Source organism: Hemicordylus capensis, chromosome 8 (genome assembly GCF_027244095.1).
Source record: "Hemicordylus capensis ecotype Gifberg chromosome 8, rHemCap1.1.pri, whole genome shotgun sequence".
In the NCBI taxonomy this organism is placed as follows: domain Eukaryota; kingdom Metazoa; phylum Chordata; class Lepidosauria; order Squamata; family Cordylidae; genus Hemicordylus; species Hemicordylus capensis.
Genome location: NC_069664.1, coordinates 31,167,040 through 31,187,766, shown reverse-complemented (window position 1 = coordinate 31,187,766; position 20,727 = coordinate 31,167,040). Strand labels below are relative to the sequence as shown.

Here is a 20,727-nt window from a genome sequence, read left to right as displayed (position 1 = left end):
ATGTATGGTTGCATTCTGGGTCCCAAAGCACGCATGTTGTGAGCTGCAACACCTGAGTCCTGCAAGCTCAATCCCTGTGTGGTCTGGCTCTGGCTTTGGTGCTGACATTCAATGAGAACTGCATCCAAGCCCCGCTCAGCTCAGCTGGTTGGTTGGACCCATCAGCTAATTCAGCGGAGGGGAGCATCCTCCTTTGGGATGAGAGGTTGTGCACCACAACATCAAGAGCTGAATCAGGCCCCAAAGCTGTGCCTTCTAGAACTGTCGTCTAGCTTTTCAGCCCAAACGACGGAAATTCATCTCAGGAGACCAGCTCCTTCCATAAGCATGTGGATTTGAGAATCATCTCTGCCCCATGGCACAATCAGATATACCGAGAAATGTCACCACAAGGTGATGCATCCTTGACATTACTGGTGATAAATCCCTCCAAGTTGCCTTGAAACTGCTTTTTCTCCCCTAAGCAATGAACTAGAGTCAACAATTGCATGACGTGTCCCCCTAATCAGTGCATTTGCAATGGCTGGACCTTCACTGCGCAAGGGTGTGTGATACCCACCCAGTGATGTAGCTGCAGTTTCAGAAGTGCAGAAGGCCCTCTCCATGACAGCCCCCATGGCCATGCCCACCCCAACGGCCAGAGGAATCGAGAAATACCGACGCTCTGTCCCGGCGTGTTCCCCCTCCACTACACCCCTGTACCCACCATGACCGGGGAGAGGATTGTAGTTCTGCCATCTGGGATGTGCTGCTTCTTCAGCCTCAGACCCCGAGGGGGAAACTGGTAAGACACGAAGGCTGGGGGGCTCCCAGAGTCAGTCAACCACTGACAGCATCAGGGCAGGTCCACGGGTGGAATTCCAGAGACAGGACCAGCAGGAAACCCTCGGCTAACCTGCCCCTCCCAGCCAGCTGCGTCTACTGTACAAAAGGCATTTCCAGGTGTAGCGTTTTGCTACATAGGAGATCTAGATTTAGCCAAGACCTGCCAACTTTCCCACTAGTCCCTAGCCCCCTGCCCCCCCAGGGCTCTAACTGAACCTTAAGGCCCAAGACGTCTCCACTGCTGCCCCGAGGCTTTAGAAGGCACTCCCTGCTGAAATAAGAGCCTCCCCATCTCTGACAACTTCTAAAAAGGCAGTTAAGACACATTTGTTCACCCAGGCTTTTAATTAGATACTGTTTTAATAGCTTTTACACATTGTTTTAAATGTTAAATTATTGTAATGTTTTAACCTCTTTATTTTGTTGTAATGTGTATTATTTTATTGTAAACCTCCCAGAGACAGTTTGTAGGTTATTGTAAGTTTTGGGCGATCTACAAATATGTCAGATAGATAGATAGATAGATAGATAGATGTGAATGCAGCAAGAGATTTCCTGTTCCAAAGAGGAACCTTGTAGGTCCTCCAGGGCAGGGTTTGTAGGTGGCTTGGTGCTGAACCGAAGACCCTTTTGCAAGGCTGAAAGCAAAGTCTCCTTTTCCCTGCCCAGAAAGTAGGCTTCCTTTTGACAGAATCTTCTTCCAATTGATTGAGATTTCTGAGGTTCCTGCCTTGAAATTCAAAGTGAATTGGGGGTGAGGGGTCCTCCATGCATCACAACAGCTGAAGATTTTTCAGGGAACCCCAAAGAGAAGGTGAGCAAAATTTCTGAGAGGGGCGTCCTCAATTCCTGAATGCCTTTGCTGGCTGTGAATGGGCTGTAACTTATTGATAGAGTATTTGCTTTGCATGCAGAAGGTTCCAGGTCCAGTCTAGGTAGGGCTGGGGAAGACTCTTGTCTGAAACCTGGGAGAAGGATGATGCAGAATGCTGAGCTGCATGGACTGAGGGTCCGACTCGGTATAAGGCAGCGTCCTATGTTCCAATGGAAAGTGAGCAAAGGTTCATTTTCAGAAGCTCGCTCCCTCTTTGGAACTGCTTGTAGGAGCTGCAAGAAGAGACATCTTTATTGCTAATTCATTAAAAACACATAAAGAAAAATCTAACTGCAGATTAGCTTATGAGGGCAGTTTTTACAAGTGCACTGCAATTAGAGGATATAGAAAACAATTATTTCCTAGTAAAACTCCCCACTTAATCTCCCTCTTATTTGTTCTATATTGGATCTTCAATCACTTCCTTGTCCTTTCTCCCCTTGCGCAAATTCACCTAGATCTCAGCATCCTTCTCTTTGACTCCTGGAGATCTGTATCTGCATGATCCATCATTCCTAACCAATGCTGCACAACACAGAGACTGCTGGGGAGAGCCCAGAAGAACTCCGTAGGAGAATCCATGTTTTGCCTGCAGACGGTCCTGGGTTCAAGTTTTGGAATCCATATTTTAAAAGGAATCCCAGATAGCTGCAGGACTGGGGAAGACCTTTCTCTGCCTAGGACTTTGGAGAGTCATTGCCAGGCACAAGAACAAGGCCTCTCTAGGCCGGCATCCTGTTTCCCACAGTGGCCACCAGATGACTCTGGGAGACCCACCTGCAGGGCATGAAGGCAGCAGCCTTCTCCTACTTTTGCTCCCCAACTATCGGCACTCAATAGCATATTGCCTTTGATGATGGAAGCTCTAAGACCTTTTGTCCTACTGGTCCTTTTTTTTTTTTTTAAAGTAATCTCAGCTAGTGGCCATCACCATATCTTGTGGCAGCAAGGAGGCTATTGGAGGTTACTCCTCAGGGAGGAAAAGACACTTTGCACATGCTCAGGGCTGCCCTGCTTTATTGCTCCTTCACATGTTTAATCAAGAGATAGATAGATGCTTTATTTACGGCCGATGGCCAAAACAAAACAACAGCACAAACAATAAACATAATTTCAACATTCAACATTAACTGAATGTTGAACATCAAAGATTGTTCAGCTGCACTCAGCAAGTTCTCTTCTAGGTGTCTTTCTGCAGGCAGTAGCTAAATTGTTTTTCCAGATTAAAAGAAAACTCCCTACACTTGGAATTTTCAGTCGACTGTGAAGGCACTGCATTCTGAACCTCTGTTGACATTGCTGAGTAATCCCTTGCTTTGAATTTGCCTTCAGCGTCCCACCTCAACCATTACCTTCAGCATGACCTACATCTTAAGAGTTATGTTTGTGTAGATTTTTCAGAAGTTACACAACTTCCCAAATCAGGGATGGGAAGCAAGTACCTTTTAATCAACCCAAACCCTCCAGCATAATTAAACTTGGCACCAAGCCCTTGAAACAGAAAAGTGTCTTCTCAAGACTTGGCTGGAGGTGCAGGTGTTTGCTGGCTTTCATGGGCTCTGCTTTCCGATGTCCAAGGCACACAGAACAGGGGGATTGATGAGCTCCCTTCCGTTCTCTGATTCTGTGGGAGGAATCTTAAAATTCAGATTTCATTTGTTTGCAATTTTGTGGCCAATTCTTAGCCCTGTAGCAAGGAACATTCTCAAAACCCAGTGGCTTTGTTTACAGTCATTTGAATCTAGATTTAATGTGGATTGCCAGCATTGAAGTGATTGTGTGAACCCAAGCCAAAGTGGTTTATGGCCTGAGATTCCCAGCTTGGCATGGGTTCCCACAATCACATCACTGCTGGTAACTCACATTAAACCTAGATTCAAATGATTGTGTGGACAAGCCTATTCTCATGGCCAGGACTGGAGAAGGTGCCCAGAAGCCAACCAAAATGATCAGAGGGTTGGAGCACCTTCTTACAAGACAAGGATAAAGTGTGAGGCTCTTTAGCTTGGGAAAACAACACCCCTGAATTAAGGGGGGATATGAAAGAGATTTGTGAAATTATGCAGCATATGTATGGAGAAAGTGGACGGGGGAAGTACCTCCCCTTCTCCCATCAGACTAGAACCTGGGATCACCCAAGGAAACTGTTTGGCGGGAGATTAAAGAAAAACAAAAAGGATTTTTTTTTTTTTTGCACATGGCTCATAATTAATTTATGGAATTCACTGCCACAAGATGTGACAATGGTCACTAACTTAGGACCAGTTCAGATGGTAATATGAATAGAAAGAAGCCATGATGAGAGCAGCCATTGGCACAACTTCCAGAGACATCCTGATGCCCTCCCAAATGCCCTCCCAAACCTGTTTTATATTGTTGTAAACCACCCAGAGACAGAAGTTTGAGGCAGTGAACAAATTTGATAAAAAAATAAATTTAATAAATGTATCACCCAAACCAGTCTAAAGATGGTTTTAGAAGGGGATTAGGCAAAAAGAGGTCTGCTAATGATTATTAGCCATGAAAGCTGTATGGAAACTCCAGATTCGGAGTCAGTATGTTTTTGAATACCAGTTACCCAGGCGTAACCATGAGAGAAGGCTACTGTCTCCTCATGACCAGCTTCTGGGCTTCCCATGGACATCTCATTGGCCATTGTGGAAGCAGAAGGCTGGACTAGATGAACCTTGGGTCTGATCCAGCAGACCTCTTCTTGAGTCCATGGTTATGAAGGCATGAATGATGGTTGCTCAACCAGAACCTGAAAGAAACGGCCACAGCCTTGGTACCAGGTGCCTGTTTGTTTGATAGATACTTACCCACAGTGGTCTTAAAAACTGCCACTGATAAAGAACCATCAGTTCATACCAAATTCTCCTTCTCTCTCCTCTTGCAACCAAAACCAAAGCTTGAGTTTCTAGATTTGTGAATGGCAGTCTTCAGGCCACTGAGAAAACTTCAGAACAGAGAGGGGTTGTTGTTGGGTTTTTTTAATGGGTCCGTGCTGTCGTTATGAGGACATTCATAAGAAGTGACAGAGCTTTGGCTCAATAAAGCAACACTAACATACCTGGACAGGCCACTTGATGGAGGATGTTGGCAATGGTGAAGGCAATTTCACAACCCCACCTGTGCCCCAGAGCAGGGGATCCACGCCATTGGCTTCCTGAGAAACACACGGAAGCAATCATCACCTTCTGACAGCAGAGAATTAATTCTTCTGGAATGTGCATGGCCAAACAAATCTCCTGATGCATAGCAACTGGACAGTTCCACTGATGGATAACAGGGGACGGAGGACCGGTTTGACCTCTGAGGACCCTGGCACCAAGCCAGTCCACAGTGGCAGTGACGTTCTCCTCCAAATGCAATCTAACGGCTGCTCAGTGGCCTGTGTGATGTGTCTAATTTCCCACTGGATGGATGTCATGGCTAGGAAAAAATACCTTGGTCCCAACAACTAATTGTCCTCTTGTTTGGAGAAGAGTTCTGGCTGCAGCAGAGTCTTGGAAGTGAATTTACTTCTTTGTCACATTTCAGTAACTCGGTTGATACACTGGGTGGGACTGGAGGGGCTGCCAGACCCATGTTTTCAAAAAAAAAAAAAAAGAAACAAGAAACCCAGAGATATAACAGGGCTATAGTACCTGAAATTAGGGACGTAGTTCTTTCGTGCCATGATATTCTGAAGTATAGAACAAGACTTCAGTAACAGGCTAGCTTGCAACCCTAACATGGAAGTAGAAATGGAATTAGATGTGAAATTCAGTGGACCATTGCAATGCAAGTCTAGAGCTGAATTATTCAGATTTCACCATTTCAAATGTAGCCATAAGGGATGCAAACTGGGAACCAAAGAATCTCACAGCTACTTCCACATGCCAAATGGAGGTTTGAGCTAACATTTCTCAAAGAGCAGCCTCTATGCCATGTGCCAAACCATTTTTTAAATTAGAGGGGCATTCGAAGACATTTCAACATGGCTGATGGAAAACTGCTTTTCAAAGGAAACAGAGTCAAACAGTACTAGACATGTCCAAGACTTTGGACATACCTTAAGTTGCTCTTTGGATCCCAGACTAAGGAAAAGCCCTGCTGGATCAGGCCCAAAGCCCATCTAGTCCAGCATCCTTTTCACACAGTGGCCCATCAATGTCTCTGTGAAGCCCACAGGCAAGAGATGAAGACATGACCTCTCTCCTGCTCTTGCTCCCCTTAACCTTTTAAAGATACGTATGTATAAATGGTAACTTGTATTAATTCGCTCATACAAGTCAGAGCCTGAGAAGCTGAGACCCGTGAAGAGACAGCTCCTTTCACACCACTGCACTCCCTGATAGCTGCACACCAGTGTGCTGGCAACCAGTTAGTTAGGATCAGATAGAGAGGTGGAGGACAGCTGATGCCAGGCCAGAAAGCTGCCCCATTAAGGCTTCTCTCCAGGCAGGTAGGTAGAGCCCAGGAGAGGCAGCCCGAAGTATTGGAGAGCGCCATCGACTACCCCAACTGCTGCGGGAGTAACATGTCTCTGGGAGCTGTCCATAGTGCTGCTACTCTTCTTGCCACTTCCAGGACTTGTGGCTCTTGTCTGTGGGACAGGACACTTGTGGGTTTCCAACAAACTCTATTTGACATCTCAGGAATCTTCTGGAGTCTCATGTCAGCAGAGTTGATACATTTTAAGGAGCAATTTAATTTTATTCGTATAGGGATGTTTATAGATTGGTTTTTCACCCCCAAAAGGGCTCTCAAAGCAGAATGCAATGATAACACATAATAAACGCTTGCTTTAAAAAATCACAGCATAAAATATTAACAATCCTGAGCAGCATACAAACAAAACAGAACCAGCAAGCAAAATTAGTAATCAGATCTAACGGATACCAAACAGGTGGAAATGGCTGGCCTGTATTACAAGCATAAAGAAGAGCGTCTTTGCCAGCCAATGAAAGGCTGCTGAGGAAGAGGCCAGATGAGCTTCTGCTGGGAGGGAGAGTCACCATCTGGGCACAGCATCCCAGAAGGGCTTGTCCTGCATTGCTGCCAACTGCACTTCAGATTTTTTCCCCTCTCTGAAATGGAAGGCAATATTAATGTGCAGAATTCCAGTGTTTTACAGACAGTTAAAAAGAAACACAACCCTTTAAAATCCAATATCATCTTTAATTTGGAATGTTGTTAACATTAAAACCAAGAGATTTCCTATCTCTCTTCCTCCTCCTTCCCCCCGCCCCCCAAACACCTTTCCTTAGCTGCTCCCCTTGGCATCACTCCTAGCTTCAGTCCGGCTTTGATCCTTGTGTGACTTCTTCCTTGTCTTCATATATTGACTCTCGACTGCACAACGGAAAGGCTTTTGAAGGCTTTTCTTCCCAAACCAGTAAGAACATCCTTGAATGCTTGAGAAAGACACAGTTAATAAATAGCCATTTGCAAGGCAGTTGTTGAGAGAGGCTTCACCATCTATGGAGAGATAGTCCATTGAAAGGGCACCATCTGCTGACTGTCAAAGATATTTCACTTGGATTGCCAGTTGGTGGTCCTGTGATAAAAAGTTTGTCTTCTAGAGATTGCAGGTCCTTGCCCTCCCAAGAAATGTCATTTGTCTTGCAGAAACTTGTTTGGGAAATTCTCGGATGTTTTTCCATGAGAAAAAACTAAACATTTGCTTTGAACTTCACTTTTTCAAAATTTTAGCCATTTCAGAAATGCCAAGGATATCTTTATGCATTACTAAAGACTTTTGGATTAAGCCCTGTCAAATGGCAATTGTACTCAAAGGTATGAGGAATTACTAGTTGGGGCATCAGGTTCTTTGACTTCACACATGCTACTGAAAGCACTTGCTAGCCTCATTTCCATTGTGGGAGGGCACAAGCGAAAGACAAAAAATGCAGCTTTAAATATGCTTATATCAGATGGCTGTACACTTGTGCGGCTGTATGTGACTGCACGTGTCTTTTAAACAGGTCCCTCAAATGCATGGTGCAGCTGGAAGTGCACTGCTATACCTGCATTCGGCATAACACATGAATAAGTGTACACTACACAAACTGTACATGCATTGCACTGAACATAAACTGTGAATAGGACTTTAGTGGTGCCTGAATGAGTGAAAGTGCGTAGAGATGTGCATGGACTGGATTTGGGGATTTGATCTGAGCTCAAATTGATTCATTGAAACAGCGGCCATAATTCAATTGTTTTGAATTATGCGAGTGGTTTGGCCATAGGGAACAATGGGGAAATTGTTCCCCATGGGTGGGTTCTAGGGACACCAAAGTGGGCTGGGTGGTGGTAGGGCATGATGGGTGCTACTTATCATCCAACCCACAAAGGAAATGGGCAAGTGGGCAATTTTTTAAAAAAATTAACCTCCCCCCGCAAAAAAAAAAATCCATAGGATCCTATGGGGGTTTGGGGAAAAGGTTTTTTTTTCTTTTTGTTTTTTAAAGAAAACCATTAAGTGCTCTCTCAAGCTGTGAAAGGTTGATTTGAATGATAACAAGCCAACCAAGAACAAAGAAGATCTCAAGCCAATCAAAAGCCAGTGCCAGAAAACCAAACAGCAAACAGGGGCGGGTGGGGGGGACCTACCAGAATGGCACTCAAATCGCTCCAATTGATTCAAGCTGGAATCAGGGTTGATTCGATTTGAACTCAAATCAGGCTCTTTATTCTAAGGGCAATTAGATTTGAGTTTGAATCACTCAAATCAGCCCAATTCCACCTTGAATCGATTCAACTCAAATCAATTTGCACATCTCTCGAAGTGAGTAGCTAAATGGGTACTAAAGTGGCACAGTGGTTAAGAGAATAAGTTGTCAGCCAGCTCAAATTCAGCCATGAGCTCAAGGGTTGGGTTTAGGCAAGGCACACTTCCTCACGCCGAACCCCACCTGAAATCGGTTAAACCCGTAAAAACAACCGCAGTGCTGACCAGACGCACAAATACTTTTATAAATATTCCTGAGGTGAAATATCTGTAGCTCAGAGGACATAGGGAAAGCAGCTAGTTTGTTGTCCAGTATAGCTGCAGTCCTTGACAGATGACGGCAAGGAAAAAGGAAGTTTCTGGAGAAGAAATGCATTAATTAATCATATTATACCATCTAATTATGGCCCATCATGAGCGGATGTATGTATCATATGTTGTGCCAAACCAACGCTGCCTTTGAAGGTTTCCAGATTTTCTTCACCTGCCTCAGGTAATTGCCGTGTGGAATTGAAATGGATGGAGCAACGTCCACCCTGCTTGGCCAGCTGCCAGCCTCCCTCCCAGCACTGATCTCCCAAGGCAAGTGCAGAACTGATGGAAAGGGCTGAGTCGTCCATGGACACGGTGTGCCCTGCAGCTCCTGGAGAAACAGCAAGCGTGGGGAAGCGCCCTCGAAGCCGGGACGTCCTGACACCAAAGCCACACAGGCAAAGCAATCCCTCAGATTCCTCTAGGCTGCCTTGTAGAATCGCACCGCAGCAAAGCCTTGGATGAGAGCAGAAGGAACGGATACTTCTCAGCTGGCGTGGATTCCTCCTCTTCCCCTTCCCCTTCTCCTCTTCGAAGCAGGATTGTCCGGTACTGAAGCAAACTCCCAGCATGAGAAATCACACACAAAGGAGTGTTGACAACAGGTCTGCCTTGAAAAGTAATGAGATGGCTTTCACTGCATAGGAATGGGCCTTAGAGATGTCCCCCTTTCTCTGACCAGGCTGCCCTTTATTGACTTGTAATGGAGCCCTACGAATGTCGACGTGTAAGGGAAGGCACAAGTTTTCTTTTGCTGCTGGCTTCTGCAACAATATAAACAGGAAAAAGTGTTATGGATAAACGTCACCATGCAGCAGTGACTCGTCCCAATGAATGGGGGGCGTGCATGCAAATCAGGCCTCTGGCTCCTAGCAGCTCCGGTTGCTCCTCTCTCTCCCATCCTGCCCCACCAACATTAATGAGGCCTGCATTGCCTGCAGCCTGGCCATTCATCAGGCAGAACTATGCAACCCACACAGCTCTACCTGATGAATGAGCAGCCTGCAGGCAGTGCAACTCTTGTGGGATGGGAGAAACAGGTGCATTTGGGCTGCTGAGAACCATAGGCAGCTGCACCTCATTTGGTGCCCCCCTGGCTCATGAGGGAAAGCTGCTGTTATTACCATAATTAAAAAGAAACCATCAGTAATGAGGCTGAGGACCCAACCTGGAGATTTGGAACCTACACTGAAATCATTCAAATGACGTATCAGAAAACAAGACCTTGGGTTCAGTATCTGCAGGTCTGGCACACTGCAAAAATTCATTTGGAACAATGGACATTTGCAAGACTTGATGCAGAGGAAATCATTTAACACCACATAGATAGAAAGGTGTGCTGTTGGAGCTATGGTACTATACAGGCAAAAATTACAGACAATCTGGAGCCTCGTTATCAGTGGCTGATACAAAGCAAGGATATGCCCTGGTGCAGCTGGAGAGCAGATGGACAGAACTAACTGCAGCAGTGCAGAAGAAAGCAGCAGTTCTTGACACCTCCCCCTTCCCCAGGATGGGGCAAGCTGAGAGCGTATGATCAGAAAACCAGCAATATTCATTCACAAACAGACACAGGGCATAAAACCACGGAAAGAACGGTGACCTGTGAATTAGAAGCATTAAGCGTTGTCACACATTGCTCATAGAATACGGAAGTGGAGACAGCTTGCTTCTCCCTTCCCCACTCACTAGCATGCTGTGCGCTCAGGATCCACAGTGGCTGGATCGCAAGCTTCTGCAGCCGGCCAGAGGAAGGAGGCAGAAATGCTCCATGCAGCTGGAGCCAGGGCCACTCACTCTCCCTTCTCCCCTTCCCCACGCCCTGGTCCACTAACTCAGAGGACTCCACTCGGCTTCCATAGCTGGCAAGACCAGACCTCCGATTCTGGGCTAGGGAGTGAGCGGGGATGGGGAGAGGAAGAGCAGTCTCAGTGCAGCCACAAGGTCACTTTCCAGATTACACGCTACAACAGTGTCACCAAGTGTGCTTCCGGACTGCCTGTGTTTCAACATCGCAGTCCCTGCACGGTCAGCAAGGGGCCGTTCACATTTCCGATGCCGCCTTTCAGATTTTATCCTTGCGCTTTAGGCCTACAACACTGCATGTGTGTCGCAAAAAAACAGATGTATTTTAGGGGGGTTGCGCAAGCTATTTGCGTTTTCAAAACGATCCTGCCAAGCCAAAGCATCTTACTGCTGAGCAGTGTGTCATCTGGAAAGCACCCAGGCGGTGTGCTCCTTCTTCCGGCCAGCGGAAGCAGCTTGCTGCCAGTGATGCTGCCAGTGGTCTTCCGATGGGGAGGCAGGACAGGCTCTTTGCTTCCATCTGCTTTGGTGCAGCTGTGCCCCTTGAAGCTTGGTACTTAGGCGATTACCTACTTTGCCTCCATGGATTGGCCAGCCCTGACACTGCATCCTTGCTCTGTATGCCAGCCAGTATTTTATTTCTTCGATACTAACTGGATGCCGTTTATCTTTAGATCCCTTGCCTGTTTTATTCTGAAACATCAAAACACTTGCATTAAGGGAAGACCAGGAATTAATTACTGTCTTCCTTTATTAGCTGCCCCAAGATTGGTAATTAATGGGAAATGGGGAAAGGCGAATTCTCCAACCTGGCATGAGTGGTTGATTAAAGTATGAGATTTGACCTGCTGGTTAACTAATTGTATTAGGACAAGGAAGAGAAGACGGGGGAGATAGATTTGTTCCAAAGTTGTCCTTTTTATTCATTATTGGAATGACAAAACTCAGGATAATGCACAATCATTTATGTTATTAGCAGTAATTTAAGACAAGGTTTGTTGCAATTAAAAATATTGTCTGCATTAAATTAATTATGTACGTTGTATGTTAACAAAATTTCTATTTTTCTGTTTTTTAAATTATAAAACAGAGGATTTTTAAAAAATAATAATTCTTTAGCCTTTTCCATTTTCTTCACTATGTTCCCCCCCCCTTTGATTATGGTTTTGTTGTTGTTTTAATTATCCGTTTTGTTTAAAACACATTTAATTGTAATGTTAGGTTATTATTAAGTGTTGGTATTAGACATGTGTAACACTTTTGCTTTTATACTTATAAACTGTTTTTTGAAAACCTAAAAGGAAAAAGGAAAAGACTGAGCAAGAATGTGGTAGAAAACCTTACCCTTTAACCTTGGTTGTCATCTGTAGCAGGTCACATGCTAACTTCCAGCCATGGGCAGGGCACAGCCAGGTGGACAAAAGGAGGCAAGGGAGGAATGAGAGAAGATGCAGAGGCACAGCCGTAGCCTTTGTTGCCATTGGGAGTTGGAGGAGAGGAAAAGAAAAGGCAATTTTGGAGAACGCATTTAGTGAGAAGGAGGTGACACCATGTTCTGGGAGAGAACTGCAGGAGTAAGGGGCAGCAAGGGAGAAAATGTGGAGTCATTTGAGAAAGCGCTTGGGGGGCAGTTGTTCAGGGCAGCAGAGCTGTAAGTCTGAATGTGAAAGGCAAGCAGGAAGGCAGAGAAGGGATAAGTACATGCCATGACTTCAGCAGATGGGCCAGGCCAAGCCCCTGGGGTTACAGGCTGGCTGGCTGACCCATTTTTCCTCCCAGTCTGGTGGTCCTTTCGATCAGGGCTGCACAACTTGGGCCCTCCAGCTATTGCTGGACTACAACTCCCATCATCCTCAGCCACAGTGGCCAAGAGTGGCTGGGGACCCAACAACAGTGGGAGGGCAAAGTGGTGCAGCCCTGCTTTGGATCCCAGACGCCAGCAAAGCTCGGCATTGTCCTGGGTGTCCTTGGAGGAGGGGGCTCATCTGTCCTTACAGTTGTACACCCAGAGGATGAGGGAGCAGCAATATCACGCGGAGGGGGAGTTTCTTGACCCCTCAAACCTCTTCCTGAGTCCAGGTCTGATTGTGTTTTTAAAAATGTAGACACAGAAAATTGAAGGGCTGCTCTCCAACTCCTGCCTTGTAGAGCTGAAATTAACTGGAAGCATTATCTTCCCAATCTCCAGTTTTAATTTTTTCAAACGTCATCCATTTTCATGTTTTGTAAAATCAGAGAGGTGGGGAGAGAGGCAGGGAGGGACGGAGGGAGATTGCAGGCCAGTCAGATTCATTCTCCATTTCCATCTGGTTCTGCAATTCCCCAGAGCCAAACTTTGAATCTGAAATCTTAATCCGCTGCCAAGATTTAATAGTTGAATTGGACATTCTGCATGATCTTTCTACAGGGAGCAGGGTTAAGAACATAAGAGACTTCTGGATCCGGACCAAGGCTCATCAAGTCCAGCAATGGCCCTCCAGATGCCTCTGGGATTCCCCCAAGCAGGAGATGAAGGCATGCCCTCTCTCCTGCTGTTGCTCCCTTGCAAATGATATTTAGAGGGATCTTGCCTCTCTGAGCCTGGAGGTAGCCTGTAGCCCTCAACGGTAGCTGCTGAGAGACCTCTCCTCCATGGATTTGTTGATAAAAACATAACAGCAGCTTTGCTGGGTTGTTCAGCTTCCAACCCCCATTTAACCCTGAACGTGTCTGTTTCCCTGTCCCACTGGATCCTGACATTAATCCTGATCTCATGATAAAAAGTGAGCATTTCACAGGCTCTGAACAGCCAGAATGGTTTTAACTTCCTGGATGTTGCATTTAATGTTGTTGCCCAATTTGATGGGAAAAAAATGCATTCTTGCTTTGAGTTCCTTCCCCCCTTGCCCAATATTCAGCAACCACCTTGGGCAAGGGGGAAGGAACTCAAAGCAAGAATGCATTTGTTTCAATTTCAGCCCTAAATATGACACGGTGGGAGGGGATGGAGGAAGAGGCAGAATTATATTTCGAGGTTGCTTGTCTCTTCCTTTATTTATTGACATCTGTCATTTGGAAAGCTCCAGAACTTGCTGGCTGAGGACATGGAGAGAAACATTCACAGGCGGTAGAAAAAACATGGTCATTCAATCACCGCCTCCCAAGACTACACCGTGACAGATCACAGCTACGTTGCACAGGAAATCGACAGTGTGGCAGGCGGCAAGGACACAGCCGTGGTCATTTCCCTAGGACAACACTTCTGCCCATTCCCCCTCGAGCTCTTTGTTCGAAGAGTGATCAATGTGCGGGCTGCCATCCAGCGCCTCCTCCTGAGGAGCCCAGAGACAAGGGTCATCATCAAAGCAGAGAACATCCGCGAGATGGACGCAGAGCCAGAGCAATTGGGTGACTTCCATGGCTACACCCAATACCTTGCAGCCAAGGATGTCTTCCGGGGTCTCAACGTTGGCATGGTCGATGCCTGGGACATGACTCTTGCCTCTGCCACAAGGAATGCTCACCCGCCATGTTATGTTGTTGGGAACCAAGTCTTGCTCGCTCTGCCCCACTCCCTCCCTTACCCTCATAGCTCCCCTACACCTTGAAGCAACTTAGCCATAGAGGAAAAGGCAAAGGGGAGCGGAGAAAGGAACTGAAAAAGGGAATGACAACAGAAAGCAAGAAAGAGACAATAGCTTTCGGCAAGGCTGGTTTTATTATAACAAAAGAGGGTGCCTAAAACCAAACAAAAGGGGACTCTGTGCCCTTGAACGAAGCAGCTGTCCAGGCCTTGTGGCGCAGGCCTACAGCTGAACCCACCAGCCGCAGCCGGGAGCCAGGCATTGCTCACAACTTTGGGGAAGCCATGGAACGGAAAGGAGCTGCTTCCTGAGCGGAGGGCAAACTGAAAATGCCAGCAGGCCACCCCGGCATCTTGTGCTGCTGCTAATGAACCAGGCTGCAAGATCAACTGGTTGTCTTTTCACTTTCACCGTTCTCCACTAGTTTTCTTTTCTTCTCGTCCGTTTTCCTCTTGAAGATGCTGTTTCTGTAGAACTGTAGCTCTTTGATGCTCTCCCTGATGTCGTCAAGGGCTCTGCCAAGAATTCAGGAGAGGAGCGATAAAACCCTACTAGATACAGATGCAAGAGCTAAACATGAAACCAAAAAGGGAAGGCTTTGCCTGGTTTGTATCCATCCAGAAGTAGCCCAGGAGGCCGTGGCACAAGCTCCCATTTAGGGGGGGACGTTAGTGCCCCATACATACAGTACTGAGCTTGCCATGAAGGACTCCATGCTTGCTTCTGCAATTATTAACATACCACTTCTCAACAACACAAGCTCTCAGAGCAGTTTATTATTTATTTATTTATTTATTTATTCATTCAATTTCTATACCGCCCTTCCACAAATGGCTCAGTTTACATAACAAAAGGAGTAAGAAAATGCTCCCCTGTCCCAAAGGGAACTTTTAAAAATAAATAAATCACAATCTAAAAAAAGAGATTCAAGGGATACACCAGCAATGATCACAGGAGAGATCCTGGCATGGGTAGGGATGACTGCTCTCCCCAGCTCCACTTGGAAAGGTACCTCTTTTGCCCAGTTCGCAAGGGAGAGGAGAGAGTTAAGGACCCTCGTCCAAGAGATAGCGTTGGGCAATTAAAAAAGAAGATCAGAGCAACTGATCGGTCAAAGGGCCAGGTATTTTTAAACCATTAACTTAACAGAGCAAAAAAGATTATCAAAATTATTCAACACTCCCTGCTAACTGAGCAAAGAGGCACCCTTTAAAGTGGTGATTCTCTTATATTTAGCAATGGGGAGAGCAACTGACCTTATCCAGCCCCAGCACAGCATCCCTCCAGTGGCTGTTTCTGGTATCTGCCTTGTGTTTCTTTTCAGATTGTGAGCCCTTTGAGGACAGGGGACCATCTTATTTCTGTATTTATTTTTCTCGCGTTGAGAACTTTGGTTGAAGAGCAGTATATAAATATTCTTCTTCGTCGTTCATCAACAGGTTTGATACTTGCGTTACTACAAAAACAAATTAGTTAACTGCTATCGTGAAGCAATGACTTTTTAAAATGACAAGGGTCTCAACTTAACAGGCAAAGGATAACTCTTACCTGTGAGAAGCAGCCTTCTTCGGGGCAAACTTGTAGTCTTCTGGGTACCAGCGTCTGTACACACAGAATGAGTTTCAAACCCAGGGATCAAGTCTCAATGACCAAGTTAAGTGGAAAGTGCAGAAGATGGTGGACACTGTGGGGACGTGCCCCAGAGATGCAAGAATTTGCATGGGGAATGCTCATGAATTCCCCAGGATAAAGAGGAACATGCCACTAAAACACTGAATCCGCCATCAGTGACAAAAGTCAGCATTCCGGGAACATCAACATCTGTTTACTTCTTATGCTTTCTTTATTAAAAACCAGCCAAAAAATCCTAGTCCTCAATACCAGAAAGAAATATTTTCTGCTTAAAAAAAAAAAATCCTCTATTACCCAAGAACCTGAAGTGTAGACCATAGTATGCTAAAATAAACAAGTCTTGTCTGCTGCAACTGTAGAAGCTGGTCTTGTTAATGACCATTAATTTTGGCAAGGGGTCTCATGGCAACATGCTCCCCAAAATGCCCAGGGCAGGGTGAGTTTCCCAAGGATCCTGAACACTCCAGCCCTGTTCTGCTGGCACCCTCCTAACCAGCCACCCCAGTGATCTCCCCCCACTTTTCCCCCAAGTTTCAACCTGCCCACTTGCTGTTCAAATGCTGTGTGGTTACGAAACCTGCCATCATCATCATCGTCATCATCATCAATATCACCATCACCTGCACAGCTCTTTGACAGTGCTCACGTCAATGATCCGGTAGTGAAGGTGCTTCATGAACTGAGGCATGTGCTTGTCGAGAAACTTCTTGTCCGCATGAACAGAGTTCCCTAAACGGAGGCAAAGGCACCACTTTGGTTCATGCTTCAGGCGGGGAGGCTGACTCCCACACAGTGTTCAATGCAACATACACATACTGTACCACAGAGCCATGGCCTTCAGAGCAATTCCTAACGGGCCAATTGTTTTTGGATATTATTTGCACTTTGGGTGCCTTCAGCCATTAGCCACTTCAGACACCCTGCGTGGAAAGGCAGGAGCACAGATATTTTGAAACAAACAAGCAGGTGTCCTCCTTAAAAGGGGCTGCCTCTTACCTGCAAGGGGGCAGATTCCTGGCGGTGTCTGCTGTCGGATGAAAGACAGGAATTCGTACTCTGCTTGGCGCAGAGAGATGGTGCTGTCCCTCACGGCCTTTGTAAGCCCGGACTGCAAAAAGCAACAGGGCCAAGTTAAGTTACGTTGCTTCCGCATCGGGGAGAACAAGTCAAACAAAAGCTACGTGTGTGAGCCAATGGCCAACACAACAACAGTTTGAAGTATCCCACGGGATACTTTGAGGGGCGACAGTCTCTGCAGTTGTAAGTTTGCTCCCCACTGCAGAGAAACCAATAAAACCAGTAGGCATTTGACAGGCACGATGAAGAGCACATCCATCAGCATTTCAAGTGGGTCTCCCAGGGAACCAGATCATCAGGAGGTCTGCAGGCCCATGAAAGCTGCGTATCTTGTGTGGTTTTAAGAGCATCCAGAAGGAAGATCTGGCAGAGGGAGATCAGCTGAGCAGGGGAACCAACCGCAGGAGAATGGGATCATGAAGGGAGATTGGGCCGCTGAGGCGAGGACTCATCTTCAGAGGACAGAAGTCCATGCTCGGAAAGGTGCAAAGGACATGAGCAGCTCTGCTGGATCAGACCAAAAGTCCATCTAGGCCAGCAGCCTGTCTCCCATGGTAACCAATCAAATGCTTTCAGGAAGCCCACAAGCAGGGCATGGAGACAACTGTCCTCTCTTGCTATTGCACCTCGGCATCTGGTACTCAAGAGGTAGACTGTCTCAGAACATGCAGGTTCCATGTATCCGTCATGCTAATTGCCACCAAATGTCAGGGTTCACTCAGACACCAACCCAGAGGAGATCATGGGGTGGTGGTGGGGAGATCCGGCCCCAGGCTGAATCCCCCATCACAATGACACATTTCTCACACCTAGCGCGGCCAGAGTTGGTTGCACCCTCAGAGGGACCCTGAGGACATGGTGCCACCCAACAAGGCTTTTAAAATAACTTTTAATTTGAACTTAATACTGGCGGTGGTTTTTAACCTAACTTTTAATTTGTTTACTCAATTTGTTTAATTTTATTACTTTTATTGTATGCGGTATCTATTTTATTGTTGTGAGCCGTCCTGCAGTAGTGTACTGGAGGGGTGGGATAGAAATATTTTAAATGAATAAAATAGATAATAATCAATATTCCCTCCTTGGGAGGCCCTCCATCCCCGCAAGCCCCCCGGAGCGAAAGGACACCACATCAAACCAGAGTTAAACAATGCACCAATCTTCTAGAAGGTTAAAAAATTCAGAGCAGAACTAGTCAAAAAGATGGAAATGATGTGCCTAGAAAGTTCACATGGTGTTGGGCTAAAGAATACATTATGAGCTGAGCCACAGTTAAGCAAAATTTGGCATATTTTGCATGAATGCAATCAAAGTGCAGGCTTCATAAGAACAGTCTTGCTGGATCAGGCCCAAGGTGGCCCACAGATGCCTCTGGGGAGTCCACAGGCAAGAGCTTGCCCTCTCTCCTGCTGCTGCTCCCTTGCAACTGGTACTGAGAGGCATCGTGCCTCTGAGGCTGGTGGCAGCAATATCTGGGACAATATTAGGGTCAGGAGAGAAAGGGGATGAAGGAAAAGCATCTGGTGGGCCACTGTGTGAAAAAGGATCTTGGCCCTGATAGGCCTCCTTGGGCCTGATCCAGCCGGCCTGCTCTTATGAAACCTGAACAGGGGACAAACCGGCATTTGTGGGGCTCAGGACAAAAAGCGGCAAGCACAGAATGCTAAAACAAAAACCATTTTCTTAAGACGTTTGAGGCCCTTTACCTTTCCATGATGCTCTTTGCACCAGTCTGACATGCTTTCCAGCAGCTCATCTGGCTGGTTTATTATCAGATTGGGACCCTGTTTGCAAGGGAGAGAAAGCAACACTGGGTCATGGGGGACACTCCTGCAAGACCAAGCATTTGGCTGGAGCTCATCCCCCAGGGAGCTCAGCTAACCCCTCTCTCTCAGGGACAAGAGAAGGGAACTGCAAGGCAGTGGGCTGGCATTTCGCTGCCCCCGGAGCAATGCTACAGGCCAACCTACTTCGGCCAAGATGTTTAAGTCCGAATCAGTGATGAGACAGGCCATCTCAATGATCTGGTCCTTCTCAATGTCCAGTCCAGTCATCTGGAATGAAAGGCAAGACGTTAACAAGCATAAGATGTCAGAAAATCTCTCTCTCCCACTCACGAGGAAAAGCGCATTTAAACAGAGCTCCGTCTGCTCCCACGGCTGTGTCCCAACGCCCCGCTGCTCACAGGTTAAGCAGGTGCTCACAGCAGCCTGGGAGGGGGCGGCCCACTGAAGTGTTGAGAGCTGGGAAATTAATTCAGAAGAATAGCCATAAAACCCAATGGGGGGGAAGCATCCATGAGAACTGCAGGGAAAGTGACATTTGCTCACGCCGCCAGCCTAAAACTGCTCGTTTTTTTCCAAGTGTCGATAGATTCATGACCTCAAGACAGCAGCACTTGATGAAATCTGGGCTAATTTGTGGAATTTGGTGTCTCGGGGAGTTCTGTTGGCTGGGAAACAGGCTACTGAGTGGCTATGATGACTCAGAAGCCTCCATGTTCAGAGGCACTATACCCCAACAGGGATGGTTACTCCTTCGCACCCCGCTGGCTTGCTGGCTGCTGCTGGAGGCAGAGAGAGCCGTGCATCCCCTTGCAGAAGGATGTGACGGGCTAGAAGTGCCTCTTCCTTACACCGCAGCTCTTAGGAGATGATGGGATAGATCTCCCCCCCCCCAAAGGCTCCACTTCTCCCGGAACAACATGTGACTGGGCCCCCTCCCCAGGCGAACCTATGCCCCCACCCCATAACCCCCAAGGGAACATCATGGGCCAGACTCCCCCACCCCACACCAGTGCCCCTTTATAAGAACTGCGTGGAGCGCCAGACCACGCCATCCCCAGCAGCACCCCCATTTCCTGGTCAAATGCTATGGGGTGGAGCCCCCTCCCCACTTCTGCACACACACACCCGCTATGGTGCTGCAGGTACCTCTTGGAGAGGCACAATGGGGTGCAGCCCCACACTTTGCACATCCCTTGGGGCGGGGGCATTATGGGATGGAGCCCCCTTCCACACCCCCTATGGCGTTTGTGTTATGGGACGTAAACCCCACCCCCGCAGACCTTATGTGGTAGCAGCAGGGGGCAGATTATGGGATGGCGCCACGCGTCTTGGGGGGTGGAGAGTATTATGGGATGGGCCCTCCTCGCTCCCTCCCGTGGGGAAGCTCCTCCTCACCTCCAGGTCCACCCAGACCATCCTGTGCCCCAGCTCTGCCCCGGGCGCGGCCGCCCCTCCGCCTCCACAGGCCCCAGCCATGGCCACCGACCCCCCCCACCGCGTCCCGCCGAGCAGCTGCAGCCCCCGCCAGGCCCTTCCGCCGGCGCGCATCGTCTCTGGGGCGCCGCGCGAACTTCAACTCCCAGTAGGCCCCGCGCTGCCACCTCCCTTCTGCAGCAGGGACGCTCTTGCCGCGTGGCCGGCTGGGAGATGTAGTTTTACGGGGCCGCAGGACACTCTCGGGAAAGTCGCTTGGCATGCTGGGGGCTGTAGTCTCCTCCTGGGAAGTCCGCTCGGCGAGCCGCTGCAAGGCTCCCCGCGCACGCGCAAAGGAGACCTACGAAGGGGCTTCCAACGGACTCCGGCCCTTGGTCCACCTAAGCCAGTATTGTCAACACTGGCTGGCAGCAGCTCTGCCGGGTTTTGAGCAGCGGTGTTTCCCAGCTCTACCTACCGATGCTAGTAGGAACTGAACCTGCAGTCGGGCTTGCCAACTTTGGCTGAAGCTGTTCCTGAATTCTTCCCGCCAAAACACACACAATATCAGACGATTAAGATCTGCAAGATCACTTGCAGCAGAGATATATGCCAATTCTTGGAGAGCCCCAAGCTCCTCCAGCATGCAAAACAGCTGCGCTAGGGCCTGTCCTTGTATATGAGTGGCCTTCTACTGAGTCAGTTCCTTGGTACAGTATTCTC

At 47.5% G+C, this 20,727-nt stretch overlaps 1 protein-coding gene and 1 pseudogene across 2 annotated transcripts; one reads left to right on the top strand and one right to left on the bottom strand.

The window, feature by feature from the left end:
• The window catches only part of LOC128333837 (NXPE family member 1-like), a 189,953-nt pseudogene extending 175,834 nt beyond the window's left edge, over positions 1 to 14,119 (top strand).
• A 91-nt stretch (positions 14,120 to 14,210) lies between these two features.
• On the bottom strand, positions 14,211 to 20,206 carry REXO2 (RNA exonuclease 2). Of its 2 annotated transcripts, XR_008310950.1 has the most exons (8): positions 19,987 to 20,206; positions 18,775 to 18,858; positions 18,511 to 18,588; positions 16,724 to 16,835; positions 16,348 to 16,456; positions 15,644 to 15,697; positions 15,352 to 15,551; positions 14,474 to 14,610 (listed from the first exon to the last, which is right to left on the bottom strand). XR_008310950.1 is itself a non-coding variant. In XM_053268936.1 (7 exons), exons 1-7 carry the CDS (start codon positions 20,137 to 20,139, stop codon positions 14,481 to 14,483), a joined length of 720 nt encoding a protein of 239 aa, XP_053124911.1. In that variant the 5' UTR covers positions 20,140 to 20,195; the 3' UTR covers positions 14,211 to 14,480. The 2 variants fall into 2 exon arrangements, 1 of the variants encoding a protein (XP_053124911.1); XM_053268936.1 differs by lacking the exon at positions 15,352 to 15,551 and having other exon boundaries at positions 14,211 to 14,610; positions 19,987 to 20,195.
• Positions 20,207 to 20,727: the final 521 nt, after the last annotated feature.

What these genes read in the sequence shown, in the direction of transcription:
- REXO2 (XM_053268936.1), bottom strand. Translation starts at nt 20,139, where the DNA reads ATGCGCGCCGGCGGAAGGGCCTGGCGGGGGCTGCAGCTGCTCGGCGGG. An exon ending in TGGTCTGGGTGGACCTGGAG is followed by an intron (nt 18,859 to 19,986) that starts GTGAGGAGGAGC and finishes CTTTCATTCCAG; the next exon opens with ATGACTGGACTGGACATTGA. An exon ending in AGGAATCTGCCCCCTTGCAG is followed by an intron (nt 16,457 to 16,723) that starts GTAAGAGGCAGC and finishes GCCTCCGTTTAG; the next exon opens with GGAACTCTGTTCATGCGGAC.